Source organism: Salvelinus alpinus, chromosome 22 (genome assembly GCF_045679555.1).
Source record: "Salvelinus alpinus chromosome 22, SLU_Salpinus.1, whole genome shotgun sequence".
Taxonomy (NCBI): domain Eukaryota; kingdom Metazoa; phylum Chordata; class Actinopteri; order Salmoniformes; family Salmonidae; genus Salvelinus; species Salvelinus alpinus.
Genome location: NC_092107.1, coordinates 50,742,747 through 50,761,037, shown reverse-complemented (window position 1 = coordinate 50,761,037; position 18,291 = coordinate 50,742,747). Strand labels below are relative to the sequence as shown.

Genomic DNA, 18,291 nt, shown 5'->3' with positions numbered 1-18,291 from the left:
AGTACACAGCATTAGACCAGGGCCCTATGGGGGTATATAGTACACAGCATTATACCAGGGCCCTATGGGGGTATATAGTACACAGCATTAGACCAGGGCCCTATGGGGGTATATAGTACACAGCATTAGACCAGGGCCCTATGGGGGTATATAGTGCACAGCATTAGACCAGGGCCCTATGGGGGTATATAGTACACAGCATTAGACCAGGGCCCTATGGGGGTATATAGTACACAGCATTAGACCAGGGCCCTATGGGGGTATATAGTACACAGCATTAGACCAGGGCCCTATGGGGGTATATAGTACACAGCATTAGACCAGGGCCCTATGGGGGTATATAGTACACAGCATTATACCAGGGCCCTATGGGGGTATATAGTACACAGCATTAGACCAGGGCCCTATGGGGGTATATAGTACACAGCATTAGACCAGGGCCCTATGGGGGTATATAGTACACAGCATTAGACCAGGGCCCTATGGGGGTATATAGTACACAGCATTAGACCAGGGCCCTATGGGGGTATATAGTACACAGCATTATACCAGGGCCCTATGGGGGTATATAGTACACAGCATTAGACCAGGGCCCTATGGGGGTATATAGTACACAGCATTATACCAGGGCCCTATGGGGGTATATAGTACACAGCATTAGACCAGGCCCTTATGGGGGTATATAGTACACAGCATTGTACCAGGGCCCTATGGGGGTATATAGTACACAGCATTAGACCAGGGCCTTATGGGGGTATATAATACACAGCATTAGACCAGGGCCCTATGGGGGTATATAGTACACAGCATTATACCAGGGCCTTATGGGGGTATATAGTACACAGCATTATACCAGGGCCCTATGGGGGTATATAGTACACAGCATTAGACCAGGGCCTTATGGGGGTATATAGTACACAGCATTAGACCAGGGCCCTATGGGGGTATATAGTACACGGCATTCGACCAGGGCCCTATGGGGGTATATAGTACACAGCATTAGACCAGGGCCCTATGGGGGTATATAGTACACGGCATTAGACCAGGGCCCTATGGGGGTATATAGTGCACGGCATTATACCAGGGCCCTATGGGGGTATATAGTGCACAGCATTAGACCAGGGCCCTATGGGGGTATATAGTACACAGCATTAGACCAGGGCCCTATGGGGGTATATAGTACACAGCATTAGACCAGGGCCTTATGGGGGTATATAGTACACAGCATTAGACCAGGGCCCTATGGGGGTATATAGTACACAGCATTATACCAGGGCCCTATGGGGGTATATAGTACACAGCATTAGACCAGGGCCCTATGGGGGTATATAGTGCACAGCATTAGACCAGGGCCCTATGGGGGTATATAGTACACAGCATTAGACCAGGGCCCTATGGGGGTATATAGTACACAGCATTATACCAGGGCCCTATGGGGGTATATAGTACACAGCATTAGACCAGGGCCCTATGGGGGTATATAGTACACAGCATTAGACCAGGGCCCTATGGGGGTATATAGTACACAGCATTATACCAGGGCCCTATGGGGGTATATAGTACACAGCATTATACCAGGGCCCTATGGGGGTATATAGTACACAGCATTAGACCAGGGCCCTATGGGGGTATATAGTACACAGCATTATACCAGGGCCCTATGGGGGTATATAGTACACAGCATTAGACCAGGGCCCTATGGGGGTATATAGTACACATCATTAGACCAGGGCCCTATGGGGGTATAGAGTACACAGCATTAGACCAGGGCCCTATGGGGGTATATAGTACACAGCATTAGACCAGGGCCCTATGGGGGTATATAGTACACAGCATTATACCAGGGCCCTATGGGGGTATATAGTACACAGCATTAGACCAGGGCCCTATGGGGGTATATAGTACACAGCATTATACCAGGGCCCTATGGGGGTATATAGTACACAGCATTAGACCAGGGCCTTATGGGGGTATATAGTACACAGCATTAGACCAGGGCCCTATGGGGGTATATAGTACACGGCATTCGACCAGGGCCCTATGGGGGTATATAGTACACAGCATTATACCAGGGCCCTATGGGGGTATATAGTACACAGCATTAGACCAGGGCCTTATGGGGGTATATAATACACAGCATTAGACCAGGGCCCTATGGGGGTATATAGTACACAGCATTATACCAGGGCCTTATGGGGGTATATAGTACACAGCATTATACCAGGGCCCTATGGGGGTATAGGGTACACAGCATTAGACCAGGGCCTTATGGGGGTATATAGTACACAGCATTAGACCAGGGCCCTATGGGGGTATATAGTACACGGCATTCGACCAGGGCCCTATGGGGGTATATAGTACACAGCATTAGACCAGGGCCCTATGGGGGTATATAGTACACGGCATTAGACCAGGGCCCTATGGGGGTATATAGTGCACAGCATTATACCAGGGCCCTATGGGGGTATATAGTGCACAGCATTAGACCAGGGCCCTATGGGGGTATATAGTACACAGCATTAGACCAGGGCCCTATGGGGGTATATAGTACACAGCATTAGACCAGGGCCTTATGGGGGTATATAGTACACAGCATTAGACCAGGGCCCTATGGGGGTATATAGTACACAGCATTAGACCAGGGCCCTATGGGGGTATATAGTACACAGCATTAGACCAGGGCCTTATAGTACACGGCATTAGACCAGGGCTCTATGGGGGTATATAGTACACAGCATTAGACCAGGGCCCTATGGGGGTATATAGTACACAGCATTAGACCAGGGCCTTATAGTACACGGCATTAGACCAGGGCTCTATGGGGGTATATAGTACACAGCATTAGACCAGGGCCCTATGGGGGTATATAGTACACAGCATTAGACCAGGGCCTTATGGGGGTATATAGTACACAGCATTAGACCAGGGCCTTATGGGGGTATATAGTACACAGCATTATACCAGGGCCCTATGGGGGTATATAGTACACAGCATTAGACCAGGGCCCTATGGGGGTATATAGTACACAGCATTAGACCAGGGCCTTATAGTACACGGCATTAGACCAGGGCTCTATGGGGGTATATAGTACACAGCATTAGACCAGGGCCCTATGGGGGTATATAGTACACAGCATTAGACCAGGGCCTTATGGGGGTATATAGTACACAGCATTAGACCAGGGCCTTATGGGGGTATATAGTACACAGCATTATACCAGGGCCCTATGGGGGTATATAGTACACAGCATTAGACCAGGGCCCTATGGGGGTATATAGTACACAGCATTAGACCAGGGCCTTATAGTACACGGCATTAGACCAGGGCTCTATGGGGGTATATAGTACACAGCATTAGACCAGGGCCTTATGGGGGTATATAGTACACAGCATTAGACCAGGGCCCTATGGGGGTATATAGTACACAGCATTAGACCAGGGCCCTATGGGGGTATATAGTACACAGCATTAGACCAGGGCCTTATAGTACACGGCATTAGACCAGGGCTCTATGGGGGTATATAGTACACAGCATTAGACCAGGGCCCTATGGGGGTATATAGTACACAGCATTAGACCAGGGCCTTATAGTACACGGCATTAGACCAGGGCTCTATGGGGGTATATAGTACACAGCATTAGACCAGGGCCCTATGGGGGTATATAGTACACAGCATTAGACCAGGGCCTTATGGGGGTATATAGTACACAGCATTAGACCAGGGCCTTATGGGGGTATATAGTACACAGCATTATACCAGGGCCCTATGGGGGTATATAGTACACAGCATTAGACCAGGGCCCTATGGGGGTATATAGTACACAGCATTAGACCAGGGCCTTATAGTACACGGCATTAGACCAGGGCTCTATGGGGGTATATAGTACACAGCATTAGACCAGGGCCCTATGGGGGTATATAGTACACAGCATTAGACCAGGGCCCTATGGGGGTATATAGTACACAGCATTAGACCAGGGCTCTATGGGGGTATATAGTACACAGCATTAGACCAGGGCCTTATAGTACACAGCATTATACCAGGGCCTTATAGTACACATCATTATACCAGGGCCTATGGGGGTATATAGTGCACAGCATTAGACCAGGGCCCTATGGGGGTATATAGTACACAGCATTATACCAGGGCCCTCTGGGGGTATATAGTGCACAGCATTAGACCAGGGCCTTATGGGGGTATATAGTACACAGCATTAGACCAGGGCCTATATAGTACACAGCATTAGACCAGTGCCTTATGGGGGTATATAGTACACAGCATTAGACCAGGGCCCTATGGGGGTATATAGTACACAGCATTAGACCAGGGCCCTATGGGGGTATATAGTACACAGCATTATACCAGGGCCCTATGGGGGTATATAGTACACAGCATTAGACCAGGGCCCTATGGGGGTATATAGTACACAGCATTAGACCAGTGCCTTATGGGGGTATATAGTGCACAGTATTAGACCAGGGCCTTATGGGGGTATATAGTACACGGCATTAGACCAGGGCCCTATGGGGTTATATAGTGCACAGCATTAGACCAAGGCCTTATGGGGGTATATAGTACACAGCATTAGACCAGGGCCCTATGGGGGTATATAGTACACAGCATTAGACCAGGGCCTTATGGGGGTATATAGTACACAGCATTAGACCAGGGCCCTATGGGGGTATATAGTACACGGCATTCGACCAGGGCCCTATGGGGGTATATAGTACACAGCATTATACCAGGGCCCTATGGGGGTATATAGTACACAGCATTAGACCAGGGCCTTATGGGGGTATATAATACACAGCATTAGACCAGGGCCCTATGGGGGTATATAGTACACAGCATTATACCAGGGCCTTATGGGGGTATATAGTACACAGCATTATACCAGGGCCCTATGGGGGTATATAGTACACAGCATTAGACCAGGGCCTTATGGGGGTATATAGTACACAGCATTAGACCAGGGCCCTATGGGGGTATATAGTACACGGCATTCGACCAGGGCCCTATGGGGGTATATAGTACACAGCATTAGACCAGGGCCCTATGGGGGTATATAGTACACGGCATTAGACCAGGGCCCTATCGGGGTATATAGTGCACAGCATTATACCAGGGCCCTATGGGGGTATATAGTGCACAGCATTAGACCAGGGCCCTATGGGGGTATATAGTACACAGCATTAGACCAGGGCCCTATGGGGGTATATAGTACACAGCATTATACCAGGGCCTTATGGGGGTATATAGTACACAGCATTCGACCAGAGCCCTATGGGGGTATATAGTACACAGCATTATACCAGGGCCCTATGGGGGTATATAGTACACAGCATTAGACCAGGGCCTTATGGGGGTATATAATACACAGCATTAGACCAGGGCCCTATGGGGGTATATAGTACACAGCATTATACCAGGGCCTTATGGGGGTATATAGTACACAGCATTATACCAGGGCCCTATGGGGGTATATAGTACACAGCATTAGACCAGGGCCTTATGGGGGTATATAGTACACAGCATTAGACCAGGGCCCTATGGGGGTATATAGTACACGGCATTCGACCAGGGCCCTATGGGGGTATATAGTACACAGCATTAGACCAGGGCCCTATGGGGGTATATAGTACACGGCATTAGACCAGGGCCCTATGGGGGTATATAGTGCACAGCATTATACCAGGGCCCTATGGGGGTATATAGTGCACAGCATTAGACCAGGGCCCTATGGGGGTATATAGTACACAGCATTAGACCAGGGCCTTATGGGGGTATATAGTACACAGCATTAGACCAGGGCCCTATGGGGGTATATAGTACACAGCATTATACCAGGGCCCTATGGGGGTATATAGTACACAGCATTAGACCAGGGCCCTATGGGGGTATATAGTGCACAGCATTAGACCAGGGCCCTATGGGGGTATATAGTACACAGCATTAGACCAGGGCCCTATGGGGGTATATAGTACACAGCATTATACCAGGGCCCTATGGGGGTATATAGTACACGGCATTAGACCAGGGCCCTATGGGGGTATATAGTACACAGCATTAGACCAGGGCCCTATGGGGGTATATAGTACACAGCATTATACCAGGGCCCTATGGGGGTATATAGTACACAGCATTAGACCAGGGCCCTATGGGGGTATATAGTACACAGCATTAGACCAGGGCCCTATGGGGGTATATAGTACACAGCATTAGACCAGGGCCCTATGGGGGTATATAGTACACAGCATTAGACCAGGGCCCTATGGGGGTATATAGTACACAGCATTATACCAGGGCCCTATGGGGGTATATAGTACACAGCATTAGACCAGGGCCTTATGGGGGTATATAGTACACAGCATTAGACCAGGACCCTATGGGGGTATATAGTACACGGCATTCGACCAGGGCCCTATGGGGGTATATAGTACACAGCATTAGACCAGGGCCCTATGGGGGTATATAGTACACAGCATTAGACCAGGGCCTTATGGGGGTATATAATACACAGCATTAGACCAGGGCCCTATGGGGGTATATAGTACACAGCATTATACCAGGGCCTTATGGGGGTATATAGTACACAGCATTATACCAGGGCCCTATGGGGGTATATAGTACACAGCATTAGACCAGGGCCTTATGGGGGTATATAGTACACAGCATTAGACCAGGGCCCTATGGGGGTATATAGTACACGGCATTCGACCAGGGCCCTATGGGGGTATATAGTACACAGCATTAGACCAGGGCCCTATGGGGGTATATAGTACACGGCATTAGACCAGGGCCCTATGGGGGTATATAGTGCACAGCATTATACCAGGGCCCTATGGGGGTATATAGTGCACAGCATTAGACCAGGGCCCTATGGGGGTATATAGTACACAGCATTATACCAGGGCCCTATGGGGGTATATAGTACACAGCATTAGACCAGGGCCTTATGGGGGTATATAGTACACAGCATTAGACCAGGACCCTATGGGGGTATATAGTACACGGCATTCGACCAGGGCCCTATGGGGGTATATAGTACACAGCATTAGACCAGGGCCCTATGGGGGTATATAGTACACAGCATTAGACCAGGGCCTTATGGGGGTATATAATACACAGCATTAGACCAGGGCCCTATGGGGGTATATAGTACACAGCATTATACCAGGGCCTTATGGGGGTATATAGTACACAGCATTATACCAGGGCCCTATGGGGGTATATAGTACACAGCATTAGACCAGGGCCTTATGGGGGTATATAGTACACAGCATTAGACCAGGGCCCTATGGGGGTATATAGTACACGGCATTCGACCAGGGCCCTATGGGGGTATATAGTACACAGCATTAGACCAGGGCCCTATGGGGGTATATAGTACACGGCATTAGACCAGGGCCCTATGGGGGTATATAGTGCACAGCATTATACCAGGGCCCTATGGGGGTATATAGTGCACAGCATTAGACCAGGGCCCTATGGGGGTATATAGTGCACAGCATTAGACCAGGGCCTTATGGGGGTATATAGTACACAGCATTAGACCAGGGCCCTATGGGGGTATATAGTACACAGCATTAGACCAGGGCCCTATGGGGGTATATAGTACACAGCATTAGACCAGGGCCTTATAGTACACGGCATTAGACCAGGGCTCTATGGGGGTATATAGTACACAGCATTAGACCAGGGCCCTATGGGGGTATATAGTACACAGCATTAGACCAGGGCCTTATGGGGGTATATAGTACACAGCATTAGACCAGGGCCTTATGGGGGTATATAGTACACAGCATTATACCAGGGCCCTATGGGGGTATATAGTACACAGCATTAGACCAGGGCCCTATGGGGGTATATAGTACACAGCATTAGACCAGGGCCTTATAGTACACGGCATTAGACCAGGGCTCTATGGGGGTATATAGTACACAGCATTAGACCAGGGCCCTATGGGGGTATATAGTACACAGCATTAGACCAGGGCCCTATGGGGGTATATAGTACACAGCATTAGACCAGGGCTCTATGGGGGTATATAGTACACAGCATTAGACCAGGGCCTTATAGTACACAGCATTATACCAGGGCCTTATAGTACACAGCATTATACCAGGGCCTATGGGGGTATATAGTGCACAGCATTAGACCAGGGCCCTATGGGGGTATATAGTACACAGCATTATACCAGGGCCCTCTGGGGGTATATAGTGCACAGCATTAGACCAGGGCCTTATGGGGGTATATAGTACACAGCATTAGACCAGGGCCTATATAGTACACAGCATTAGACCAGTGCCTTATGGGGGTATATAGTGCACAGTATTAGACCAGGGCCTTATGGGGGTATATAGTACACGGCATTAGACCAGGGCCCTATGGGGTTATATAGTGCACAGCATTAGACCAGGGCCTTATGGGGGTATATAGTACACAGCATTAGACCAGGGCCCTATGGGGGTATATAGTACACAGCATTATACCAGGGCTCTATGGGGGTATATAGTACACAGCATTATACCAGGGCCCTATGGGGGTATATAGTGCACAGCATTATACCAGGGCCTTATGGGGGTATATAGTACACAGCATTAGACCAGGGCCCTATGGGGGTATATAGTACACAGCATTAGACCAGGGCCCTATGGGGGTATATAGTACACAGCATTATACCAGGGCCCTATGGGGGTATATAGTACACAGCATTAGACCAGGGCCCTATGGGGGTATATAGTACACAGCATTATACCAGGGCCCTATGGGGGTATATAGTACACAGCATTAGACCAGGCCCTTATGGGGGTATATAGTACACAGCATTGTACCAGGGCCCTATGGGGGTATATAGTACACAGCATTAGACCAGGGCCTTATGGGGGTATATAATACACAGCATTAGACCAGGGCCCTATGGGGGTATATAGTACACAGCATTATACCAGGGCCTTATGGGGGTATATAGTACACAGCATTATACCAGGGCCCTATGGGGGTATATAGTACACAGCATTAGACCAGGGCCTTATGGGGGTATATAGTACACAGCATTAGACCAGGGCCCTATGGGGGTATATAGTACACGGCATTCGACCAGGGCCCTATGGGGGTATATAGTACACAGCATTAGACCAGGGCCCTATGGGGGTATATAGTACACGGCATTAGACCAGGGCCCTATGGGGGTATATAGTGCACGGCATTATACCAGGGCCCTATGGGGGTATATAGTGCACAGCATTAGACCAGGGCCCTATGGGGGTATATAGTACACAGCATTAGACCAGGGCCCTATGGGGGTATATAGTACACAGCATTAGACCAGGGCCTTATGGGGGTATATAGTACACAGCATTAGACCAGGGCCCTATGGGGGTATATAGTACACAGCATTATACCAGGGCCCTATGGGGGTATATAGTACACAGCATTAGACCAGGGCCCTATGGGGGTATATAGTGCACAGCATTAGACCAGGGCCCTATGGGGGTATATAGTACACAGCATTAGACCAGGGCCCTATGGGGGTATATAGTACACAGCATTATACCAGGGCCCTATGGGGGTATATAGTACACAGCATTAGACCAGGGCCCTATGGGGGTATATAGTACACAGCATTAGACCAGGGCCCTATGGGGGTATATAGTACACAGCATTATACCAGGGCCCTATGGGGGTATATAGTACACAGCATTATACCAGGGCCCTATGGGGGTATATAGTACACAGCATTAGACCAGGGCCCTATGGGGGTATATAGTACACAGCATTATACCAGGGCCCTATGGGGGTATATAGTACACAGCATTAGACCAGGGCCCTATGGGGGTATATAGTACACATAATTAGACCAGGGCCCTATGGGGGTATAGAGTACACAGCATTAGACCAGGGCCCTATGGGGGTATATAGTACACAGCATTAGACCAGGGCCCTATGGGGGTATATAGTACACAGCATTATACCAGGGCCCTATGGGGGTATATAGTACACAGCATTAGACCAGGGCCCTATGGGGGTATATAGTACACAGCATTATACCAGGGCCCTATGGGGGTATATAGTACACAGCATTAGACCAGGGCCTTATGGGGGTATATAGTACACAGCATTAGACCAGGGCCCTATGGGGGTATATAGTACACGGCATTCGACCAGGGCCCTATGGGGGTATATAGTACACAGCATTATACCAGGGCCCTATGGGGGTATATAGTACACAGCATTAGACCAGGGCCTTATGGGGGTATATAATACACAGCATTAGACCAGGGCCCTATGGGGGTATATAGTACACAGCATTATACCAGGGCCTTATGGGGGTATATAGTACACAGCATTATACCAGGGCCCTATGGGGGTATAGGGTACACAGCATTAGACCAGGGCCTTATGGGGGTATATAGTACACAGCATTAGACCAGGGCCCTATGGGGGTATATAGTACACGGCATTCGACCAGGGCCCTATGGGGGTATATAGTACACAGCATTAGACCAGGGCCCTATGGGGGTATATAGTACACGGCATTAGACCAGGGCCCTATGGGGGTATATAGTGCACAGCATTATACCAGGGCCCTATGGGGGTATATAGTGCACAGCATTAGACCAGGGCCCTATGGGGGTATATAGTACACAGCATTAGACCAGGGCCCTATGGGGGTATATAGTACACAGCATTAGACCAGGGCCTTATGGGGGTATATAGTACACAGCATTAGACCAGGGCCCTATGGGGGTATATAGTACACAGCATTAGACCAGGGCCCTATGGGGGTATATAGTACACAGCATTAGACCAGGGCCTTATAGTACACGGCATTAGACCAGGGCTCTATGGGGGTATATAGTACACAGCATTAGACCAGGGCCCTATGGGGGTATATAGTACACAGCATTAGACCAGGGCCTTATAGTACACGGCATTAGACCAGGGCTCTATGGGGGTATATAGTACACAGCATTAGACCAGGGCCCTATGGGGGTATATAGTACACAGCATTAGACCAGGGCCTTATGGGGGTATATAGTACACAGCATTAGACCAGGGCCTTATGGGGGTATATAGTACACAGCATTATACCAGGGCCCTATGGGGGTATATAGTACACAGCATTAGACCAGGGCCCTATGGGGGTATATAGTACACAGCATTAGACCAGGGCCTTATAGTACACGGCATTAGACCAGGGCTCTATGGGGGTATATAGTACACAGCATTAGACCAGGGCCCTATGGGGGTATATAGTACACAGCATTAGACCAGGGCCTTATGGGGGTATATAGTACACAGCATTAGACCAGGGCCTTATGGGGGTATATAGTACACAGCATTATACCAGGGCCCTATGGGGGTATATAGTACACAGCATTAGACCAGGGCCCTATGGGGGTATATAGTACACAGCATTAGACCAGGGCCTTATAGTACACGGCATTAGACCAGGGCTCTATGGGGGTATATAGTACACAGCATTAGACCAGGGCCTTATGGGGGTATATAGTACACAGCATTAGACCAGGGCCCTATGGGGGTATATAGTACACAGCATTAGACCAGGGCCCTATGGGGGTATATAGTACACAGCATTAGACCAGGGCCTTATAGTACACGGCATTAGACCAGGGCTCTATGGGGGTATATAGTACACAGCATTAGACCAGGGCCCTATGGGGGTATATAGTACACAGCATTAGACCAGGGCCTTATAGTACACGGCATTAGACCAGGGCTCTATGGGGGTATATAGTACACAGCATTAGACCAGGGCCCTATGGGGGTATATAGTACACAGCATTAGACCAGGGCCTTATGGGGGTATATAGTACACAGCATTAGACCAGGGCCTTATGGGGGTATATAGTACACAGCATTATACCAGGGCCCTATGGGGGTATATAGTACACAGCATTAGACCAGGGCCCTATGGGGGTATATAGTACACAGCATTAGACCAGGGCCTTATAGTACACGGCATTAGACCAGGGCTCTATGGGGGTATATAGTACACAGCATTAGACCAGGGCCCTATGGGGGTATATAGTACACAGCATTAGACCAGGGCCCTATGGGGGTATATAGTACACAGCATTAGACCAGGGCTCTATGGGGGTATATAGTACACAGCATTAGACCAGGGCCTTATAGTACACAGCATTATACCAGGGCCTTATAGTACACATCATTATACCAGGGCCTATGGGGGTATATAGTGCACAGCATTAGACCAGGGCCCTATGGGGGTATATAGTACACAGCATTATACCAGGGCCCTCTGGGGGTATATAGTGCACAGCATTAGACCAGGGCCTTATGGGGGTATATAGTACACAGCATTAGACCAGGGCCTATATAGTACACAGCATTAGACCAGTGCCTTATGGGGGTATATAGTACACAGCATTAGACCAGGGCCCTATGGGGGTATATAGTACACAGCATTAGACCAGGGCCCTATGGGGGTATATAGTACACAGCATTATACCAGGGCCCTATGGGGGTATATAGTACACAGCATTAGACCAGGGCCCTATGGGGGTATATAGTACACAGCATTAGACCAGTGCCTTATGGGGGTATATAGTGCACAGTATTAGACCAGGGCCTTATGGGGGTATATAGTACACGGCATTAGACCAGGGCCCTATGGGGTTATATAGTGCACAGCATTAGACCAAGGCCTTATGGGGGTATATAGTACACAGCATTAGACCAGGGCCCTATGGGGGTATATAGTACACAGCATTAGACCAGGGCCTTATGGGGGTATATAGTACACAGCATTAGACCAGGGCCCTATGGGGGTATATAGTACACGGCATTCGACCAGGGCCCTATGGGGGTATATAGTACACAGCATTATACCAGGGCCCTATGGGGGTATATAGTACACAGCATTAGACCAGGGCCTTATGGGGGTATATAATACACAGCATTAGACCAGGGCCCTATGGGGGTATATAGTACACAGCATTATACCAGGGCCTTATGGGGGTATATAGTACACAGCATTATACCAGGGCCCTATGGGGGTATATAGTACACAGCATTAGACCAGGGCCTTATGGGGGTATATAGTACACAGCATTAGACCAGGGCCCTATGGGGGTATATAGTACACGGCATTCGACCAGGGCCCTATGGGGGTATATAGTACACAGCATTAGACCAGGGCCCTATGGGGGTATATAGTACACGGCATTAGACCAGGGCCCTATCGGGGTATATAGTGCACAGCATTATACCAGGGCCCTATGGGGGTATATAGTGCACAGCATTAGACCAGGGCCCTATGGGGGTATATAGTACACAGCATTAGACCAGGGCCCTATGGGGGTATATAGTACACAGCATTATACCAGGGCCTTATGGGGGTATATAGTACACAGCATTCGACCAGAGCCCTATGGGGGTATATAGTACACAGCATTATACCAGGGCCCTATGGGGGTATATAGTACACAGCATTAGACCAGGGCCTTATGGGGGTATATAATACACAGCATTAGACCAGGGCCCTATGGGGGTATATAGTACACAGCATTATACCAGGGCCTTATGGGGGTATATAGTACACAGCATTATACCAGGGCCCTATGGGGGTATATAGTACACAGCATTAGACCAGGGCCTTATGGGGGTATATAGTACACAGCATTAGACCAGGGCCCTATGGGGGTATATAGTACACGGCATTCGACCAGGGCCCTATGGGGGTATATAGTACACAGCATTAGACCAGGGCCCTATGGGGGTATATAGTACACGGCATTAGACCAGGGCCCTATGGGGGTATATAGTGCACAGCATTATACCAGGGCCCTATGGGGGTATATAGTGCACAGCATTAGACCAGGGCCCTATGGGGGTATATAGTACACAGCATTAGACCAGGGCCTTATGGGGGTATATAGTACACAGCATTAGACCAGGGCCCTATGGGGGTATATAGTACACAGCATTATACCAGGGCCCTATGGGGGTATATAGTACACAGCATTAGACCAGGGCCCTATGGGGGTATATAGTGCACAGCATTAGACCAGGGCCCTATGGGGGTATATAGTACACAGCATTAGACCAGGGCCCTATGGGGGTATATAGTACACAGCATTATACCAGGGCCCTATGGGGGTATATAGTACACGGCATTAGACCAGGGCCCTATGGGGGTATATAGTACACAGCATTAGACCAGGGCCCTATGGGGGTATATAGTACACAGCATTATACCAGGGCCCTATGGGGGTATATAGTACACAGCATTAGACCAGGGCCCTATGGGGGTATATAGTACACAGCATTAGACCAGGGCCCTATGGGGGTATATAGTACACAGCATTAGACCAGGGCCCTATGGGGGTATATAGTACACAGCATTAGACCAGGGCCCTATGGGGGTATATAGTACACAGCATTATACCAGGGCCCTATGGGGGTATATAGTACACAGCATTAGACCAGGGCCTTATGGGGGTATATAGTACACAGCATTAGACCAGGACCCTATGGGGGTATATAGTACACGGCATTCGACCAGGGCCCTATGGGGGTATATAGTACACAGCATTAGACCAGGGCCCTATGGGGGTATATAGTACACAGCATTAGACCAGGGCCTTATGGGGGTATATAATACACAGCATTAGACCAGGGCCCTATGGGGGTATATAGTACACAGCATTATACCAGGGCCTTATGGGGGTATATAGTACACAGCATTATACCAGGGCCCTATGGGGGTATATAGTACACAGCATTAGACCAGGGCCTTATGGGGGTATATAGTACACAGCATTAGACCAGGGCCCTATGGGGGTATATAGTACACGGCATTCGACCAGGGCCCTATGGGGGTATATAGTACACAGCATTAGACCAGGGCCCTATGGGGGTATATAGTACACGGCATTAGACCAGGGCCCTATGGGGGTATATAGTGCACAGCATTATACCAGGGCCCTATGGGGGTATATAGTGCACAGCATTAGACCAGGGCCCTATGGGGGTATATAGTACACAGCATTATACCAGGGCCCTATGGGGGTATATAGTACACAGCATTAGACCAGGGCCTTATGGGGGTATATAGTACACAGCATTAGACCAGGACCCTATGGGGGTATATAGTACACGGCATTCGACCAGGGCCCTATGGGGGTATATAGTACACAGCATTAGACCAGGGCCCTATGGGGGTATATAGTACACAGCATTAGACCAGGGCCTTATGGGGGTATATAATACACAGCATTAGACCAGGGCCCTATGGGGGTATATAGTACACAGCATTATACCAGGGCCTTATGGGGGTATATAGTACACAGCATTATACCAGGGCCCTATGGGGGTATATAGTACACAGCATTAGACCAGGGCCTTATGGGGGTATATAGTACACAGCATTAGACCAGGGCCCTATGGGGGTATATAGTACACGGCATTCGACCAGGGCCCTATGGGGGTATATAGTACACAGCATTAGACCAGGGCCCTATGGGGCTATATAGTACACGGCATTAGACCAGGGCCCTATGGGGGTATATAGTGCACAGCATTATACCAGGGCCCTATGGGGGTATATAGTGCACAGCATTAGACCAGGGCCCTATGGGGGTATATAGTGCACAGCATTAGACCAGGGCCTTATGGGGGTATATAGTACACAGCATTAGACCAGGGCCCTATGGGGGTATATAGTACACAGCATTAGACCAGGGCCCTATGGGGGTATATAGTACACAGCATTAGACCAGGGCCTTATAGTACACGGCATTAGACCAGGGCTCTATGGGGGTATATAGTACACAGCATTAGACCAGGGCCCTATGGGGGTATATAGTACACAGCATTAGACCAGGGCCTTATGGGGGTATATAGTACACAGCATTAGACCAGGGCCTTATGGGGGTATATAGTACACAGCATTATACCAGGGCCCTATGGGGGTATATAGTACACAGCATTAGACCAGGGCCCTATGGGGGTATATAGTACACAGCATTAGACCAGGGCCTTATAGTACACGGCATTAGACCAGGGCTCTATGGGGGTATATAGTACACAGCATTAGACCAGGGCCCTATGGGGGTATATAGTACACAGCATTAGACCAGGGCCCTATGGGGGTATATAGTACACAGCATTAGACCAGGGCTCTATGGGGGTATATAGTACACAGCATTAGACCAGGGCCTTATAGTACACAGCATTATACCAGGGCCTTATAGTACACAGCATTATACCAGGGCCTATGGGGGTATATAGTGCACAGCATTAGACCAGGGCCCTATGGGGGTATATAGTACACAGCATTATACCAGGGCCCTCTGGGGGTATATAGTGCACAGCATTAGACCAGGGCCTTATGGGGGTATATAGTACACAGCATTAGACCAGGGCCTATATAGTACACAGCATTAGACCAGTGCCTTATGGGGGTATATAGTGCACAGTATTAGACCAGGGCCTTATGGGGGTATATAGTACACGGCATTAGACCAGGGCCCTATGGGGTTATATAGTGCACAGCATTAGACCAGGGCCTTATGGGGGTATATAGTACACAGCATTAGACCAGGGCCCTATGGGGGTATATAGTACACAGCATTATACCAGGGCTCTATGGGGGTATATAGTACACAGCATTATACCAGGGCCCTATGGGGGTATATAGTGCACAGCATTATACCAGGGCCTTATGGGGGTATATAGTACACAGCATTAGACCAGGGCCCTATGGGGGTATATAGTACACAGCATTAGACCAGGGCCCTATGGGGGTATATAGTACACAGCATTAGACCAGGGCCCTATGGGGGTATATAGTGCACCATATAGGGAATAGGGTCCCATTTGAGATGCAGCCGTTAATAAATGAAGACCCAGATGCTCGTGTCTCACCCGGACACCAAGATGACAGGTGTTTTCCTGACGTCTCCCTTCAGCTGAACGAATAGCTGGGCTTCTAACGAGGTGTTTCCCTCCAGGTGCACCTCCAACAGGAACGGCGTCACTAGAAGGGACATAAAGGGGGTTAACCAACTGTTCCTGCACCAGAGGAAGCAACCATGTGACACTGTCAGTGTGTGTGTCCTGAGTTTCTCACCACAGAAAGGGTCTGTTGCTGTGATGTCCAGGACCGCGGTCAGGGGCTGGAAGGTGATTGGTCGATCTGGAGGCAGCCAGCTAATGTCGTAGCCTATAGGAGAGAAGAACAGCCAATCATCAACATCAGTTTCTTCATGTGTGAAAGACTCGTCTTTGTTCAGAGAGCTATGCGGACTACATTATCTTGTCTCTTACCCAGCTGGACTACATTATCTTGTCTCTTACCCAGCGGGTCTACATTATCTCGTCTCTTACCCAGCTGGTCTACATTATCTTCTCTTACCCAGCTGGTCTACATTATTTTGTCTCTTACCCAGCGGGTCTACATTATCTTGTCTCTTACCCAGCTGGTCTACATGATCTTGTCTCTTACCCAACTGGGGGCAGATGTTGAGGCCAGGGTGGTGACAGTGTGTACAGAGAGCTCTCTGGAAGTCCTCTACTCCCTGGCAGGGGAAGGCTGTGAGAGGGCAGGAGGACCGGATGGAGCTGGTGAACAACCTATAGGCCCGTTGGTGACTGCACAGCAAGTACTGTTCTCCTGGAACACACCCACACGCAGGTTGACCTTTATTGGGCTGAATCTTGTCCTGGAGGCAGAACTGAGCGATCTACACTACATGGGACAGCTGCAAAGTCAAAAATGACTATATGTCTTAAAAATTCATGAAAACAAAAAATGTGCTTTTTGATCTTAATTTTAAGGTTAGGTATAAAGTTAGCAGTGTGTTTTAAGGTTAGGTTGAAAATCAGATTCTATGACATTGTGACTGTGCTAGCGAGTGACTACCCTGCAGAACTGCCATCAAATATATGAGTCATCCCAACCTTCGTGTTATGGTAGATAGCCTAAAGGACACAGCTTTTCCTGGTCAGGTCACATGGCATGATGTTTGTTATAATATTTTAGATTAAAAAAAAACCTGTCACACACTTTTCATGAGAGACTGAGGACAACCAGGGAGTTGATATCCTCTGCCGATGTAGAAATCAACGTGACCCAACGGTCTGGGAACCCCCAGGGGAGCTACCGGCTCATTGGCTGAAAAATAAACATAAACTGATTGGTTAAAAAGGTCTAAATAAATCTACCATACTATGAGGTGTAACTACGTGGCTTATTAGGTATGTGTAGAGTTTCTCACGGTTGAAGTTGGTGTGAATCACAT

At 48.9% G+C, this 18,291-nt stretch overlaps 1 protein-coding gene across 1 annotated transcript in view; it reads right to left on the bottom strand.

Annotated features, from left to right (window-relative positions):
• The window catches only part of LOC139549618 (lipase member H-like), an 18,870-nt gene extending 712 nt beyond the window's left edge, over positions 1–18,158 (bottom strand). Inside the window, exons 1-4 of the mRNA XM_071360280.1 lie at positions 18,057–18,158; positions 17,496–17,663; positions 17,121–17,213; positions 16,916–17,027 (exon numbers count right to left, since the gene is read on the bottom strand). Of these exons, the coding sequence (XP_071216381.1) occupies positions 16,916–17,027; positions 17,121–17,213; positions 17,496–17,663; positions 18,057–18,063 (380 nt within the window). The 5' untranslated portion in view covers positions 18,064–18,158. The remainder of the gene's footprint in view (positions 1–16,915; positions 17,028–17,120; positions 17,214–17,495; positions 17,664–18,056) is intronic.
• Positions 18,159–18,291: the final 133 nt, after the last annotated feature.